Source organism: Mya arenaria, chromosome 6, assembly GCF_026914265.1.
Source record: "Mya arenaria isolate MELC-2E11 chromosome 6, ASM2691426v1".
NCBI classification, from domain to species: Eukaryota; Metazoa; Mollusca; class Bivalvia; order Myida; family Myidae; genus Mya; species Mya arenaria.
The window spans coordinates 31,431,556-31,447,467 of record NC_069127.1 but is presented as its reverse complement, the minus strand read 5'-3'; the positions used below and the strand labels follow the sequence as shown (position 1 = coordinate 31,447,467).

Here is a 15,912-nt window from a genome sequence, read left to right as displayed (position 1 = left end):
AAACCGCAATACAAACACGTTGTTATTGCATGGATGACAAGAGAACCACTGAACATGATCCAGTAGAATTTGTGGTTAACCACAGCCAAAAGTCAACTCATTTCTTCAATGGCAATTAGCATAACTCCTACCCCTTCATTGAGCGAAGAAGAAGACGAAAAATGCAGCCTCAGTCAACATATTTGGCCTCAGATGTCATTCACAAGTTATTTTTGTGGATAATGAAAGATTTAGTTACAGTGACTCTGTGTTAACATGAATGAGTTATATTTTTGAATGGCAAATAAAAGTTGAAGTGTCCTAAACATTTTTTTGTAATTCTATACATGAGGGTTGAGTTACAGCAACTACCGTATGTATTAACATGAACGAATTCTATTTTTAAACAGCAAATAAAGTCCAAGTGTCTTAAACATATTTTGTAAGTCTATACATCTGTAGCTGCTATGAAGTTTATACCTTTGATGTTTATTTGATGTGTATTTGCTTGCATATTTTGTATGCATTTTTGTATTGTATAATGAAACATTAAAGAAAAGTGTCAAAAAATGTCAGGAAGTATTCTTATGAGGATAGTCTGTTAAAGCTGCACTCTCAGAAGTTGACAGTTTGGGGCTTTTTCATTGTTTTTAGTGCCTTAAGTTCAGTCAAATAAGATAACTCACAATAGAACAGATCTAAATTGTTTGGTAAATTGGTAAAAAACATTTTTCTTAAAGGGTTAATAATGCTTTAAGCCATAAAACATAAACGTAATAAAATGTTTTCATATAAAAATATGAAAACTGTGTACTGCTATTCTGTCAGCCATTCTCAGGTTTCCAGAAATTTACGCAAAGATTAGTTTATTTAAAGACAAAAAATAAAAAAAAGTTGTCAAGAGTAAATCTGTGAGAGTGCTGGTTTTACAACAGAATGTACCTTCTGTTTTTCAATGTTGATTCACATACTTCTGGTATTTACCCAACAAAATTACAAATTTTTCAAACAACCCTAACCAACTTTTTCACTCTTTGCAAGACTCAGAGATTTACGTGATAGACAAACCCAGTGAACTTCCAATTGGAAAAATATACAAAAACTGTGAAATATTCATGTGTCGTAAGCGATGTGATACATCAGCAAGTAAGATTCAATGCATTGTACACAACGATATCAATTTTTTGTAAGTTTATGACAATTTTCTTTTTTTCATGCCATTGTATCAATTTGTGTCTTGAATATTTAAGCGTCTGGCAAGGAGGAAAAAAGTAATGGTTGTTTTCAGCATTCTTCTTAAACGGCGTTTAAATAAAGGATTTAAAGTCTCCATAAATAAAACAAACGACTATTACTGGATTCCCCCAAGTGTAAATATAAGCCAATGAAAACAGCCTATTTCAGTGATTTCGCAATAGCTACTACGAGCAATATCAGAAGTTAACGTTGAGTCAATATACACATCCTGGTCCAAATATTATTGTTTGCAAATAAAGCTAATTGATTGGAAGTTAGGTTTGATGGAAAGTCGAAAACAATCAAGAGCTTTTTTCTCAAACTTTTTGGGGCCTTTCTGAAAACAATGTGTAATTTTCATTAAAATGGGTATTACATTATTTGCCAAGAAATGAAACCAGGACACTTTAAAAGAAAGACAGAAAAATATGATACAAAGAAATAAAGCTTCTTTCCTCATGAATATACATCAACTCTTCCATTCAAAAATGGTGTGGGGGTGGGGGATTCATATTTAAAAATATTTAAAAAAAAATTTGAAATATAAAACTTGGAATGTTTTTTTTCACATAAATTTTGGGGAAAAATGTTTTAGCATTAAAAATGGGGCCCGAAATTGGCAAAAGCATTTGAATAATCCTTGAATGAAGAATGAAGACCATCCAGTAAAAAAATATCACATGTATTAAATTAATCAAATCTTGTTTATTTAGGTTGAAACATATAAATTAAACTTCCACATCAACCTCGGCATGCAAATAATCCTCCCTCTTTTTGAGACTATTTTGACTAGCATCATACACAATTTTTCAATGATTGCCTTAATATTGTTTTGTTCTACAACAGTATGCACTGGTTACCTGCGTGATATCCTTGGAGAGTGCGTCTTGCTGGGAACCGAGATACAGGAAGGGCAGGATACGGGTGGGGCCCACGTTCGAGACGGGCAGACACGGCTGGGAGAGAGAGGTCAGCCCAGCGCAACGGTAGCTGCTGGTCTTGTTCTCACACAGCGACGGATACATTGTCTGGAACGCCAGAAACCCGCCTGAAAATATAATAACAAAATACCATTACATAATGCACTTTTAAATGTGAAACAAAGTGTTAGTCACCCCTCTGAATTAAGGGCTGACCTGCTGGACTTTAAATGCCATTTTAAATCTTCCCTCACCAAGGCAACCGAGCAGGAGTGCAAAAAACTTTGAATGGCCACCACTCATTCACATCTTTGACCTTCCCTGACTCCCTAGGCAGACACCCTTACCACTAGGCCACAGGGGCAAGAAATGTAAGAGGTCTAGGGTGGTTCGTGTAACATATATTCAACAACACATACATCATCTTTAATGCCAGAATCCACCTTGAAATATACGCACATAGACCTATCAATCATGGTATCGAAGGCTCCCTCACTGAGAAAGGCATAATAAAGTTCACAACTATATGGGTTAGAAGCAACATACCGATTGATAATAACAACAACACGTACACACTGAATAAAGACGTTGCTATCCTTAGAAGAGTTCTTTAACTAAAATGGTCGACTTTTGTATGAAATATTAATTCTCAATTATATACGTAACTTTAATATCAATAATATACGTAACTTTAATATCAATAATATACGTAACTTTAATATCAATAATATACGTAACTTTAATATCAATAATATACGTAACTTAAATACACAGGATTTAAAATTAAATAATCCTGTTAAGGCATATAGAAAATACTTCAAGTCTATTTAACATGTATGAACCTTACTTAAACTTTTTTTACGATAGTAAATGAGAAACATGCAAAAGAAAGCCATGTAAAAATACTACATGTATAGCTTCAATTTTCTGAAAATAACGAATAAAATTTCATGATAAGATTACGAAATTTCTATTTAAATGATGACTCATCACATTCTAATGTACAAATTTAGCGAAAACAAACAAAGTTGAAGACTGCAAATTCAACAAACTTTAAGTTATAATGGCACTCTTGCAAAAAAATCAATCTCATGTTAAAATCATTGTACAGTCTACCTGCATTTTTTCCCCATACAAAACCCTTAAGAATACATGACACAAATAATGCCACAAGATAATTCTGGGGAAGCAGCTAGAGAGCCATTTCCGAACTTGAACTAGAAAATAATGATTCCCAATGACTTGAAAACTTTTATTCCACACTGATCAATGCTGAGGTCAGGCAAGCCGTGGGCTGAATCTTGGGTTTCATTTTTCAAGGAAGAAGTGATGATAATAAAATAGACCTTCTGCAGAAAAAAAATCACCAACTTTCTGTCAGAAAAAATAGCAGGGAGTTTTTCAAAAAGAATATAAGTTAGAAACTGGAACTGCACCCAGATGTGTAAAAATAGATAACAAATTTACGTGATATAAACAACTTTATTTACCTGAACAATGAAGACTTGTTTTAGTCCATAAGTTATTGTTGCTGTTACAGCCCAATATAAGTCTTAGGTGATCATGTTTTTTTTAGGTTGAAATGGTCTGTTTTTTCAATTATTGTTGGTCACTCCACAATAGCCACCACCATCATTGTCTTAGATGACCAGAAAAAGTCCAAACCGGTCAAACTCAAGACACTTTTACTTCATAAGTCTCTTTTGTAAGTCTCCGACACACATCACAAGAAATATAAGTCATATTTTCATGCACGAAATATGTGTGCGCAACACTATCAACAACAGAAAAAGCACTTGATTTTGCGTAGAAAACAGTACAAGCTCATATATGGACAGGATCAATACAGACTCGCAATAACAGAGAGAGAAATATATTGAACGTTTGGTGACTCATTCAAGCCAATATAGATAAATCTAGTTAAAATATGGGAGAAAACGAGCACTGCATGTATGCAAAAATCCGATTGGACAAATTCTAGCTGTCCAGAATTATCGGGAAAAATGACCATTATGATTACTAAGTTCTTGGTTTCACATGTCAATCAATAGCACCATGTATTAACCAATCAGTGCAAACATGACCTGCAAGTGGTGAAACAAAGCCGGAGATTTACCGTATCCGGTTTCAAATTGGCCATAGCTGTCCACCATGTTGTTAACTAATTATCTTCTATTGTATTAATGTCACTTCAAAGATGGTAATTTCAGACTTATTAAAAGGGACGCCCTAATACAAATCCCAAAACACCTAGTAAAGAAACCAATGGCATTATTTTAACACCTAACTGTAGCATGAATATTGTTCATGAACTATATAAGGATCACTGGAAGCACACTATTTTCAGAATCATTAGTGTAAAAAGCAAATTTATGGTGTTGTGTAACCTACTTGTAGTGCACTAAGGTTATATAACATCATGATGCCACCAGCTGGTGCATTATGCATTTGTAAACACAATGGCGTCTGATATATGATATTTTATAAACAAATATATAAGTTGCTTTTAAATGTCAGAATCTCAGATAAAATTAGTATTTTTAAAGTTCCAGAATCTGGCCACCAACCCATACACCAACCAAAGCTCCTTTACCTGTATGTCAAGCTGGTCAAGCCATATACTTTGGTAAGGGGGGGGGGTCTGAGGGGGAGTGTAGGGGGAATCCTCTGGATTTTTATCCAGCACCCCCCCCCCCCCCCCCCCCGCGCATGACAATTAACCAACAGATTGCATAAAAATAATTGCAATCAACTTATATCTTTAAAATATTATGCCTCTCTGAATGAAAGGTAACAATATAAAACTGGGGTGCAATTTTGACTGCATCAGTGCTCCGCACTATTTTATAGACGCAAAACAAAAGATGGTGAGAGTGGTCTAGTGGTATAGGTGTTCACCTCACACCCAAGAGGTTGTTGGCTCCATCCCTATCAGTAGTACTTTCTCATGGCCTCCCAAAAAAGAACACCATATGCAGTATACATATGGTTTCCTATGAAGGCAGCATATCATATTTAAATCGAGAGTGATTCATAACAGTGTTATTTCAGCTGCCTTTATAATATAGCTGAAATAAATGTGAACAAACTAAATTTCCCATAACAGTGGAAATGCACAGGTTAAAAGTCATAATTTTTCAGGTGAACTTAATAAACTTTTGACATTTGGACACTACCGCTGAGCACACTTGCAACATTATAATACGCAACATTATAATACTTCTCTCTTTTTCCTTTAGATGTAAATAAGCGTTGGGTGTAACCTAAACCTTCAAAATGAATGACTAATATGTTAAAATTGTGGCATTCAAAAGTCATAAATTGAGCACAAAATTTACAACTGCCTTGGTGATGAAAATTTGTGCCATATGAAATGACAATAAAAATGACAAGTCGAGAAGGGCAAGTCGTCGTTGTGCTTTTCTTATTTATGAATTAACTTTGTTCATGATGAATTACCTTAAAAGCCACAATCTTGCTTAATCATTGTCTGCATCAGTTCACATCCATTGCAACAGTCTTATTTATGAATTTACAGCGCACTCAACATTTTTTAATCATTCATTTTCTATGAAAAAACGTAAGTAATTAAAAATACATTTTTTTTGTTTACTTTTTATCAAACAAACATATTTGATAAATTGTTTTATTATGTACTTTTCTTTGTATAATAAATTCACCTTTTTATAATGTAGATTATTACGTTCTGGTGTGTTTCACAGACAATGTCAATAACACAGTCAACAATATCAAATTTAAATCATTTGAGTCCGATCTGAACCTAATTTAAATATATATTATTGACTTAAATTCTTACAAAGATTAAATCAGAACAAATTGATAACAACAATTCTATCTTGAATGAGTTAAGAATGAATAATTATCGAAGGTGTGTCACATGGACATAATCTGACCATGAATAACCGCAACCACATGACAGGCTGATTATGACTTTCTAAATATTCAAAAAAAAAAAAAAAAAAAAAAAAAAAAAAAATCCAATAAAATATTAATTTTATACCAGTTTAAAATTTTTGGTTTAAATATTTATGAAAAAATAAACCGTAATGAAATTTTCCATAAATTTGATCATATTTTAATAAAAAGATTCTCTTTGAAAATAGTATAGAAAAAAATGTTTATTAGGATAAAAATACCCATAAACCGTAATAATATATTTGTAAATTTACAACAACAGAAATGCATCTTGCAGATTGTATGAAAACAAGCAAATATATAAATACTAACCTTCTTCGCACACACTGGCGGCCATGTCCGTTAAAGTTATGAATCACTCATAAACAATCAGAATTGTCTGTTTTTTATTATTCCTCCATTGTAAAATGCTGAACACAGTATTAAACTTTCTCTGACTTTTTCCACATATGGCTTCCCAATTTCAGTTGGCTGTCATATTTATTTTAAGACCAATATTTCATTCATCAATCCAGTTCAATAATTTAAGCCCAGTCATTACACCAAATATATGACTAATATTTTTTCAATTTACTCTTTAACTCAACTCTTGTTCCTGAACTGAACAGTAATTTCCTAGTATTCATATAGCAATAACAACAATAATAATAATAAGTCATTCGATTGAGTTCAATTAAACAAAATTTCAACTATTGATGATTGTATGAACTTAATAACGTTAGTCATAACCTTTACATCCAATTTAACACGATCATTAGCCAAAAAGTTTGTCGATAAAATTTACATTAAACTTAAACACACTTTGATTAACTAAAATAAATGCTTCAAAAATATTTTTTGCTTTGATTTAATCGTTAGTACAGTTATTATCAAAGGAGCAATGTACTAAACTATGCTTGTGACCTTAGAAGATAGACTGAAAGTGTTTGCCTTTATCACAACGATGATTCACGTGAATGGCAGCTTAATGAAAACACAAACGGTCTAGTTATTCGTGATAGCAATTTATATTGTAGTGTGCTCTGGTGATTAAGCTCTATATGAAAAGTCGATTGTAAAAATACCATTTATACATTCTTACATACAAAATTATAATGGAAAAATTAAAACTTCATTTTAAATAAATAATTCAGAAAAATTGTTCCTGAAAGTAAAATTATTTCACAAACGTAATCAATTCGATTTTACACCCACCATTGAAAGTTTAACTTTCAAATAACTATAATATTACATTGTATTGTGTCATTTTATACCAAGGATTGAAACGTCAAATATCTAGAATACCATTGTTATACCCCAAATAGAAAATTTAGGATTCCATAGAGAAGGAAAGATACCTATCCACTGAAATAACTCACCACAGTTTAAGAATTCCCTAAAATTACTTAAAATAATGGACTATTTTACAGAACAAATAATTTTTGTCAGTATGAACAAAAAAAATACACTGTTTATTATATTTTTGACAATGTTAGCAAAAAAACCCACAGTATTTAATAATAACACTTATTCATAACAATAATTCCAGATAAAACACCCGAAAGTACTTGTAATATATAAAAAAGTAACTTGTTAACTGTCATTCCAGTCGACTGAAGAGGTTACACAACACCATACTTGCGAGGTTTGTAATATCTACCCAATATAGTCGTGACCAATGATGTCATACATTGATCACAGAGTTGCTAGTGACTCACGCTGGATGCAGACCAGATATGCTAGCCTTTTCAGGCTTTCTTTACGCTAATACAGCAGGGTTACAAAAGCAGTATTGGTGAAATAACAACAATGTTTTAAGGACGTCGTTCTGAGATTTCTTTAAAATTAATAAAGATAATAGATTATACTAAGTATTATCATAAAAGTGTATATTTTTTATGGTTACAAAAGCAGTATTGATAAAATAAAAATTAGGACGTCATTCTGACAGTGCTTAAAAATTAATAAAAATAATAGATTATACTGAGTTTAATCATAATTAATAGTGTATATTTTTTATGGTAACAAAAGCAGTATTGATAGAATAACAATGTATGACGTCATTCTAACAGTTGTTAAATATAAATAAAGAATGTAGATTAAAGAGTATAATCATAATTAATAGTGTATATTTTTGATGGTTACAAAAGTACAGTGAGTATTGATGAAAAAAACATGAACAAATTTGTAAGAACATTAAATTAAATTAAGTTAATGTTTTCTACTATAAGTAATACTAGTCGAGCATATTTTTTTCCGTTCTGAAGTCATATTTCATCACAGTATTTCTACAAGGTGCACAATATTGGTTGACGCAAAAAATGTTGTTTTTTTTAATTTTAATGCATCGTGTTTAACTCATTAAACTCATTTTACTTTAATGATCAAAAACAAATAAAAATCATATGGTTGAGGTACAAATAAAAAAAATATTAACCTTTTTAAAAGAATTGTTTTTCTTCTTTAATTAATAGCTAAAAATTCCCCAGTTACAATATAGCGCCAAAATATCCCTAGTATTTTTTTATTATCTTTTTTTAACCTTCTAAAGAAATTAGACGAGCCCAAAGTGAGGAAATAAAAGAAAAATCATAGCTTTGTCGACGCTTACATCAATAACAGAACAAAACGCACATTTTTTTTATAACAAATATTATTTTTCTGAGCTTTTTTAACTTTTATAATTCAAGTAAACGCAAAGTTCTGTAATCAAAGAAAACAGAGGGAAAATAAATCACATGTACAATTGAAAACGTTCTCAAAGTCAGAATATATGATAGTCTGTGTTGAAGTACTGGTACGTACAAACGCAATGTCTCTCGAAGTGAGAATATGAATTAGTCAACAATATTCTGTTGTGACGCTTAACCTTATGTAAAGTTTCTCCAAGAGTGATAAAAAAAATAAAAAATTGTTCAAACAATATTCTCGATTGACGTGGTACTGTCAACGTACATATGTAAAAAAAGTAGTTTTCTAAATACGTGCAAAATCAGCTTTTTAACACATATTTTCTGAAGGACTGAGTCATAAATTGTTATTGAGACGATAACAGTCCAAATACAAGATTTAGAGGATTTTTCCAGAAGTTTCAAGGAATCGGATTTCAATGGATTGCAATTCAATTTACCAGTAATCAATTGAATTTGTATCAAATTTATTAAATTAGGCAGCAAATATAAATCATTTCTTTCCTACGCATGACATTTTAAAACTACACATGATTCAATTTGGTCACAAAAAATAAAAGTACTCGATGCAAAATTAAAATTTCTAAAATTAATATCGCAAATCTATTTACTGGTAATCAAGCGAATTAGAATCAAGTGTATTAAATTACGCATCAAATATAAATTATTTTGCTCCTAGGTCTGTATGACAATTTAAAAGTACACAGATTGTCATCTATAAAAAAATAGAAATACCCGATACAAGTTGTTTTTTTTAAAGATGTACTCTTACTCTCAAATAAGATCTAGCACAATTAATACAATTGTTTTAATATACCAAAAAGGATGAATTACTGTCAAAAACAATGGTTCATATGAAGGATACTGAGTTTAATTTGGAAGAAAGGTGCAGAAAACACTGTGTTTCTACCTTAAGAGTAGATAAGATCACAGTAAATATTTAAGCACTCACCAATCATTTAATATTTTTGCATTTTTTAAATACACAGTTACAATCTTGTTATTTGTTATATATATTTTCCATAAATGCATTATAAAGATATCTTATAAACTGAAAAGTAGGTTTGGCAGAATACTTACTGTCGAGGAAATAAGCTTATTTATGGCCAGATATCGATGACTGTATCTCTCCGGAATCGGTTATAATATCGTTGCATATCCATCTTAAAATACAATTGAATCATGCCGTCGCCATGCTGAGACAATCCCCCATCCATCCACAAATTCCAATCATTTGATTACATGGCGAAGAACTCCAATAATAACTGTGATTATTAGTTTTTCAATTACCACTAATTAAATACAAGAGAAAAATATGTCTAAAAGTGGTGGGACAATTCTCCATCATGTACAACACAGAGAAATTGGCAACGCCACATAAATCATCATTCTGATATTATAATAGACATATATTTTCGTTTGGCATTTGGAAAGTGACACGTATGAAATATTTTTCAATTAGAAGTCTCAAAATACGTTTCCAGTAACAAAGACTTTGATTAGATTTTTATCCAAGCTTTAACTAAGATTTCCCGAAGTAACTGTCAACAGAAAGTACGAAGTGACAGGATTGGAGCAGAGAGATGTCGCAGCTCGGTGTGAAAGCTGCCAATCAAGTCTTCCAGAATCTCACGACCATAAACAGCGCTGAATCTGGGAGAAGGTGTGGGATCAATGATTGATGTTTACTCGATTAACGACAAGGGATATTGTTCTCTCTAGGATCGAGTCCCTTGCCAATATTCTGCGTGACTCATGTCAGTCAATCAAATATGTATGCCAGTCACTGACCTATATATATACAAGCATAAAATTCCATAAATATTTAACGACAAACCGGTATAGTTTACACAGCTAAACTGTACTTATTCTAGGAAATGGGCACATAAAACTTCTATCAAGATTGTTAAATATTTTATGAGTAAGCTTAGAAGAATCATAATGATTTTTATGTTTGTCTTCCATAAGTTTTAAGTTCCTCATGCAGATCAATGAATTCCCCCACCCACCCGTTCTCACATATATTTATTATGTGATCTTATAATGGCAATAATGCACACCCAAGTCCCCCCCCACCCCCTCTAACATCCAATCCATGATCCCCCTCTATGAAAATCTGTAGAGTATACGACATCTGTATCAGTATAATTCAATTCTGCTATAGTTATTTTTTTACTCCGGAACAATTTCCTGGAAATCACATGCAATTAAACTTCAACTGCTTGTCCTCAAGTTTTATTCCCCTGCCCTGTGGGGGTGAGTCAATCTGAGCCAATAATGTTTAAGTAATTGATAACTCTGACCCAGTGAGTCAACTAAGCTCAAACTCCCATTTTTTTTCTCAAATAATAATGGCAAATTCATGTCTGTATATCACAAAGCAGATATTTTGACTCAGAACCATGATCATGATCTTAATTAGATCCTTAACAGTTTCCCAGGAAGAACTATGACTAAGTTTTTCTTAAATCAGGAAATCCCCTCAAGTGGATTCTTATGTATTCATTCAGCTCGCAGCGCAGCGACAATAACCTTTGATAAAATAAGCACAAGAAAACAGGACAAACCGTATAAAACAGTTCGGGTTTTAGCAAAAGAGATATGGAAGGATGTTGCACCCTGTCATTTTTTAGTAGCACCCTTCTGCCCTCATGGTGACCAGCATTGGCACCCTTCTGCCTTCATAGAATTATAATTATATAAATGCCATATGCTACATAAAAGATAATCAATTATTTTGTTTTGATATAAATATTATTATGAAATAGTTATTGCTATTATTTTTTGCTTTATTAGGACAAAAGCCGATTCCTACAGACTCATGCTTTGTCTATTTCCTGAAAAGAAACCAGTCTATTTTTAGTTCTACTGGTGGAGATCGGACCCACGGGCAGCCTGACATAACACCTCCCTCTCAATTTTACAAATTTTTACACCCACTAAGGTTATTAAATGGCTGGACAAAACATCCCTCAAACCCACAACCTTGTACTGATGAGAGACAGACACCGATGCCACTTTCTCACCTGAACCTTGACCTTTGAGCTAGTGTCTCAATATGGCTCCCATTAGTCGATGTCACTTTTTTTCTAAGATGAACAGTAGAATCTGAACAGCGCCCACCAATTTTCCTCGTCAAAGGACGATTCCCTTAATTCAGTCATTGTACTTTATGCTCCGCAAATAATTGCTTTCTAAAATCTGTGCTAGGTGTCACATGAATCATCACCGTTTTCAGCCTACGATGTTAGTATTTTAACAGAGATAATTACGGCTAAAATTGAAAGGCTGGTTCCGTTAATGGGGAGACTGTCATGAACAATTCAGGGAAGCCGACAGGGCTAAGACATCTTCGCGATTTCGTAGGGAAATACGATATGGAAAAAATCACGCTGAAAATCCCTTAAGTCATGCAGTTCTTGTTAACGAATGTCCAAATAATTGCTGGCAAATTATTGGAGAGTTAATAAGCAGAAAATAAATGGACAGTCATGTTTTTGTGTCCAGAGGCCTTCCAGTTTAACGGAAATTCTGTCAGAATGTCCATTACGAAAATAAATCGAATGGAAGAAGATGGAGCCATTTGAAAGTGAAAATAAGAAAAGAGAAATGGCATTAAATTATACCTTTATTTATGTACTTAAAGATTCCTATAAAAAGCATCATTGAAGTAACAGTCATTGTTTATTTCTGGTCTTCTTAACCATTAAGTTGACTGACTGGGCAAAGCATGATAATGACTAAACTGTTTAGATCAAGACCAAAACTAAACAAAACCTCTCTTAGTGTTTGGTGCTTAAGGTCTCTATAATAGCAAGAAAGCATGCTGAAACCACCGTAAAAACAAACATAATACAATCATATGTAGTGACTAAATGAAACTTAGCCAGTTATTTCTGTACAAAGCTTTATAAACAATTAAATCAGAAACAATCCAATGACCCCATTGACAGAGACATAAGCATAAACACTAAATTAAAACTTAAACCTATGGTTGCTTGTGTGATTTAAAACCGGCTAGATTCAATCTCCAACATAAGCTATAACACTTCAAAAGAAATTTAAAACTGCTTACTTCATAAAACAAAGCAAATGAATTGACCATGGAACATGACATTATATCCAAATGACTTCTCCCCGATTGCATCTAATTCACGTTTTGCATGTTTAAGGTAATCAAATGCTCATCATACTCAACTACTGGAAGGAGAACCTGTATATATTTCCTGTATCCGTTACCCACAACCTTTAAACCAGTCATTTCCTCAAAATATCATGTTAAACAAAAAGTTCTGGAAGAAATCAATCAACTTTTTAACATAACGATGATTCACTCTCCTTGCTAATTGTTTTTCCGAGGCTGACTGCTCTAGAAATACAATTATGACAGTCGATTTGGTAATCTCATTATTGTAATTTCATATCCTTAAGTTGATTAGATATTGTACTTAACATCCAATTTTTACTGACCATGTCAGGCCACAATAATTCAATAGTTTGTTTTGCGTTCTTAGGTGGGGGTCTAAGGTAAGGTTTTTCTGTTGTTTCGTTTTACTCCCTTTATAAACCCCGTAAAATTAAAATAGGAAAAAAATTGCCATCGGAGAAGCTCAAAAAACTGTACAGCAGTGTAAAATGTCTCCATTTTTAAGGAAATGGTAGGGAGGCCCTTAATAATATGATAAGGCCTAAAAAAAAAAATTGTTTGGTTAGGGTTACATCCTTTTCAAAAATAGGTAGGGTAGGTAGGCTTTTTATTTTTTTTTATTTTTTTTTTTTATTAGGCTTTATATAAGAATGTCATTTTCATCATTGGAGAATGGTGTTAAAGTTATCTTCTATATAAGCAATTAAGGTTTTAAACTACATATTGAAAAGCAAAAAAAAAGAAGAAAATTTTCAAACTGACTATAAAAACGTTAGGGTCGGCGCCTATTCCGTAGGTAGGATCGGGTAACCCGAACCAAATGTATTTTTTTTTTAGGCCTAAGGGGAAAATTAGCTTCGTTCGGAAAAAAAGGGAAAAAACACTTATATGATTAATATAATATTCAACTTGTTTTCACAACTCCTATTCAACATATTCATGAATGCCACTGTATTGCTGCAATTGCAAATGTTTTAAGATGGTCAAAAATGTATATGCTCCTCTTTTTTTACCTTGGAAGGGAAAAATTATATGCTTTTTCAGTAGAGAAATGGGGCCCAGAAAAATAAACACTGTATGGTCACAGATAATTTTGTGAGTCTATCAGGATAAGGGTAAAACAAACCATTTATTAATTGTGGTCTCATACACCTCTCAAGATGTTTACATTTCCATTGAAAGCAAACACTGGTACAGTGACTAATATGTTTACAGCTTTTATAAGAGACAATGTTTGTGTTAGGTGTTTATTCAATAATTGTGTACTAGTTTAATGTTATGACAAGTGTTATATGCATTAACCTGCTGCAAATGAAGCTGAAGATGAGAGCCTAAGAGCATTAGCTGATCCAGAGGTGTGAGCAGCTGGCTTACGCCCCCCCACACAAAAAAATCTTAGCGAAATGTTCGTGTCCATTTGTTAGCAAAAATATGCCTAGAATTCTACAGTTCCTAGCATTTTAGACAACTTTTAGCATCCCCTTCCCTCCTCCGATGACACCTTAAAGGCCTATATTTTTCCCTTGGTGGGTGGGGTTAGAGGGGTGGGTGGTTGAGGGGGCGCATGACTCAAGCTAATGTCAAATCCTGAATCTTCCCCTGAACAGATTATAGCCACAGCTTCCTCAGATCTAAAAACAAATGCTGCCTAATGATTTATATTTTTCAATAGCTGCGGAAACTTGTACTTAAGCGACCTAGAAGCGAAGCCTTAAATAAAAGAGTGAAATCAATGTGAGTACATAATGCAATCCTTTCTCATGATTGAAGCAAGTCATGAGAGTCAGAGTTTGCCTGGGACAATATCTATATATCGGCATTTGCTGAGAGAAATATACCTTTGGTGTAATTAGTGCAAGTTATTTGGCAGTAAATCCCGGCCTGCTAGAATCATTATTTCCCAAGCTTTCAACAAATTGCTATCTGTACTAATTAAACAAGTCAATACTTATCATAAATACAAGCTGACTCCGCCAGCCTCATCGTTCTAATTAAATCTAATACATTAGCAGATTTCCCCAATTTAAAACAAACTCATTCACAGTTTCTTGCGCCCGAAAGCTCGGTCTTGTCAATATAATAAGAAACATCACAGAAAATGCTCTACTTAAATAAGACACTCATCTTAGCTCAAATCTGCTCTGAGCGGAAATTGTGCTACTTATTAGCCATAGTAGCTATAGCTGCTATAAACAGGGAGCTGGGCAAACAAGAGAAATCTATACTTTCCCATCTCAAGATATTGATGGGTATTCATCAGTTAGGTTGACAGCAAACACTTTAGGAGGACAACCAGGGCGGTGACTAACCCTGCTGTGTCTTAACAGCCCTGGGAACTGGGCTGCTGCACTTATAGACCAAGCAAAATACACTGAAACACCTCTTGTGTAAGTTCAAGATTATTTAAAGTGAAGCTATTTTAGGCCACACAAATAAGAATTTTCATTTTGACACATTTTTTTTTACTGTCTCAACATCCCAAGGAAAATGGGCTGCTGCACTTATACCATAATTTGGGTGATGGGTTCTGAGGAATGAAAGGGGGTGAAGCACCCTGCTCCAAAGGCAAAACATACTTTCTTGAAGCCCTTCTTAGGGCTCTCCTAACTTTAAATTTGAAAAAGGGTCGTCAAAAACAAACAAGAAATAAAGTAACAACAAAAAGCAACCAATTAACTGTTTTTAATCAGTTAAAAAACACACATTTTTTTCTCATTTTCTATTAGTTCCTTGAGCTTGAGATCTGCACACCCCGTTCAAACAACATCCATGAACTTTTTTTTGAGAAATTGCTTAAAAAAAATAGATACCACTTGCATTTTCTAAAAAAAAAATGTTGCGTGTGGTAGATCCAATGATCAAACAAAAGAACTCTTCCAATCTTACACACAAAGCAATCAATTATGTGTGGCCTTGTGAAAATTTTGGAAGCTTATCACAGAACCACATTTTATTACATATTAAATACTTCGCTCTTTAAAGCTGAGCTATCAACCTTTTTGGCATCTTTTTTTATTTTATGTCT

General features: G+C 33.0%; 1 protein-coding gene across 4 annotated transcripts in view; it reads right to left on the bottom strand.

The window, feature by feature from the left end:
- LOC128238388 (uncharacterized) overlaps positions 1-15,912 on the bottom strand; it is a 48,060-nt gene that overhangs the window by 14,659 nt on the left and 17,489 nt on the right. For all 4 annotated transcript variants that reach the window (XM_052954267.1, XM_052954265.1, XM_052954268.1 and 1 more), the window contains exon 5: positions 2,076-2,263. In XM_052954267.1, the coding sequence (XP_052810227.1) occupies positions 2,076-2,263 (188 nt within the window). The remainder of the gene's footprint in view (positions 1-2,075; positions 2,264-15,912) is intronic.